The sequence below is a fragment of the Chaetura pelagica genome, unplaced genomic scaffold, assembly GCF_000747805.2.
Source record: "Chaetura pelagica isolate M959 unplaced genomic scaffold, ChaPel_1.0 scaffold114, whole genome shotgun sequence".
Lineage (NCBI taxonomy): Eukaryota > Metazoa > Chordata > Aves > Apodiformes > Apodidae > Chaetura > Chaetura pelagica.
Window position 1 is genome coordinate 11,796 of NW_009952968.1, and position 1,369 is coordinate 13,164.

Sequence of the window (1,369 nt, forward strand, 5' to 3'; positions counted from 1 at the left end):
CTGCTGTCACCCAGCACGGAGGGGACACCTGTCTCTGCTCCTGCCCTAGTCCCTCTCCTGGCCTTTTCACTGCTTCTGCCTGTATCTCTGCTTCTGTCCCTGCTCCTTCCCGTATCCCTGCCCTTGTCCCTCTCCCTGCTACTGTCTGTCCCTCCCCCTGCCACTTCCCCTGTCCCTGACCCCGACCTCACCCCACACCTATCCCCATCCTTTACCCACATCCCCGCCCCTGCTGCTGCCCCGTTCCTGACCCATCCCTGTCCTTTCCTGCCTTCTACTCCCTGACTCTCCTGCCCGTGTCCTGTCACTCCTCCCTTCCCGCTCCTGTTCCTACTCTATATCCCCTTTCTTTTCTTCTTCGTTGCCCACGGCTCCTGCCCATCCTCCTGCTTCGAGTTTCCAGGCTTGAGGTTCATTCCGTTTTTTGGCTCTTCCCAGTTTCCCCGGATGGCAGGGACCGGGGAATCGCAGGGTGAGGCACAGACACGACTGTCACGATCCGATAATCGGATACGTGGAGATTCTTTGTGATCCCACCAGGGCAAAATAAAGACAACACAATATCGGGTGCACAAATAGGCTTTTATTTAGGTACAGATCAGACAGTATGAGTTATCTCTGGATGTCTTTGCTCAGTGGCACCAATTTTGTGCCTTGTTTGTCTCACATCCCACACTAAACTCTCTGGTTCACCTGCGGTATTCGTCACACCCCGAACGCCACAGCGACCCTTTGCACTTTCGTTTCCAGCCGGCGAGAGGCAGAAACCGAAAACGGAGCAGAAACAGAAACTCCCGTTTCCCGTCTCCGCCGGCGCTTAAGGCAGCGCGAGCTGCAGCGCTGCCCGCACCGCCCACCGGCCGGGGGGCACCAGGACCCCCGGTGGTACTGGCACCAGTCACGTCCCATTGCTGTCACCTAAGCCCCCCTGCTGGGTGGCGGCTGTGCCGCGCAGACGGGGAGAGGCGAAGCAGCGGGACACCTTAGCTTGCCCGGCGGTGACGCCGTCGGGGCGGTGACCCGGGAAGGTTTAAAAGCTGCTGCAGGCAGGAGCAAGCGGAGAGAGGGGGTGACTGCAACTGGCAGGATGGAAGCGGGACAGATGTTATCTACGAACACGCTATGGGAGGTGGCCGCCAACAAGCTGGACACCTGGGTCATGGAGAATCTGCAGCCCAGCACGGATTTCACAAAGAACGTGAAGGATACAGTGAATATGATCTGCACCTTCCTGAAGGAGTCCTGCTTTGAGAAAGACATCCGTGTCCAGAAGACTGTCAAGGTGAGTGCTGCAGGGCTTAGTGGCCAGCGGGCACCCCTACTGCCACCCTTCCCTCTCTCCCGCTGCCCCAGCTCCTGGCCTGCTTCA

General features: G+C 58.7%; 1 protein-coding gene across 1 annotated transcript in view; it reads right to left on the reverse strand.

Annotated features, from left to right (window-relative positions):
- The window catches only part of IFRD2 (interferon-related developmental regulator 2), a 4,540-nt gene extending 4,124 nt beyond the window's left edge, over positions 1-416 (reverse strand). Inside the window, exon 1 of the mRNA XM_009995817.1 lies at positions 366-416. Within this exon, the coding sequence (XP_009994119.1) occupies positions 366-416 (51 nt within the window). The remainder of the gene's footprint in view (positions 1-365) is intronic.
- Between the last annotated feature and the right edge of the window lie 953 nt (positions 417-1,369).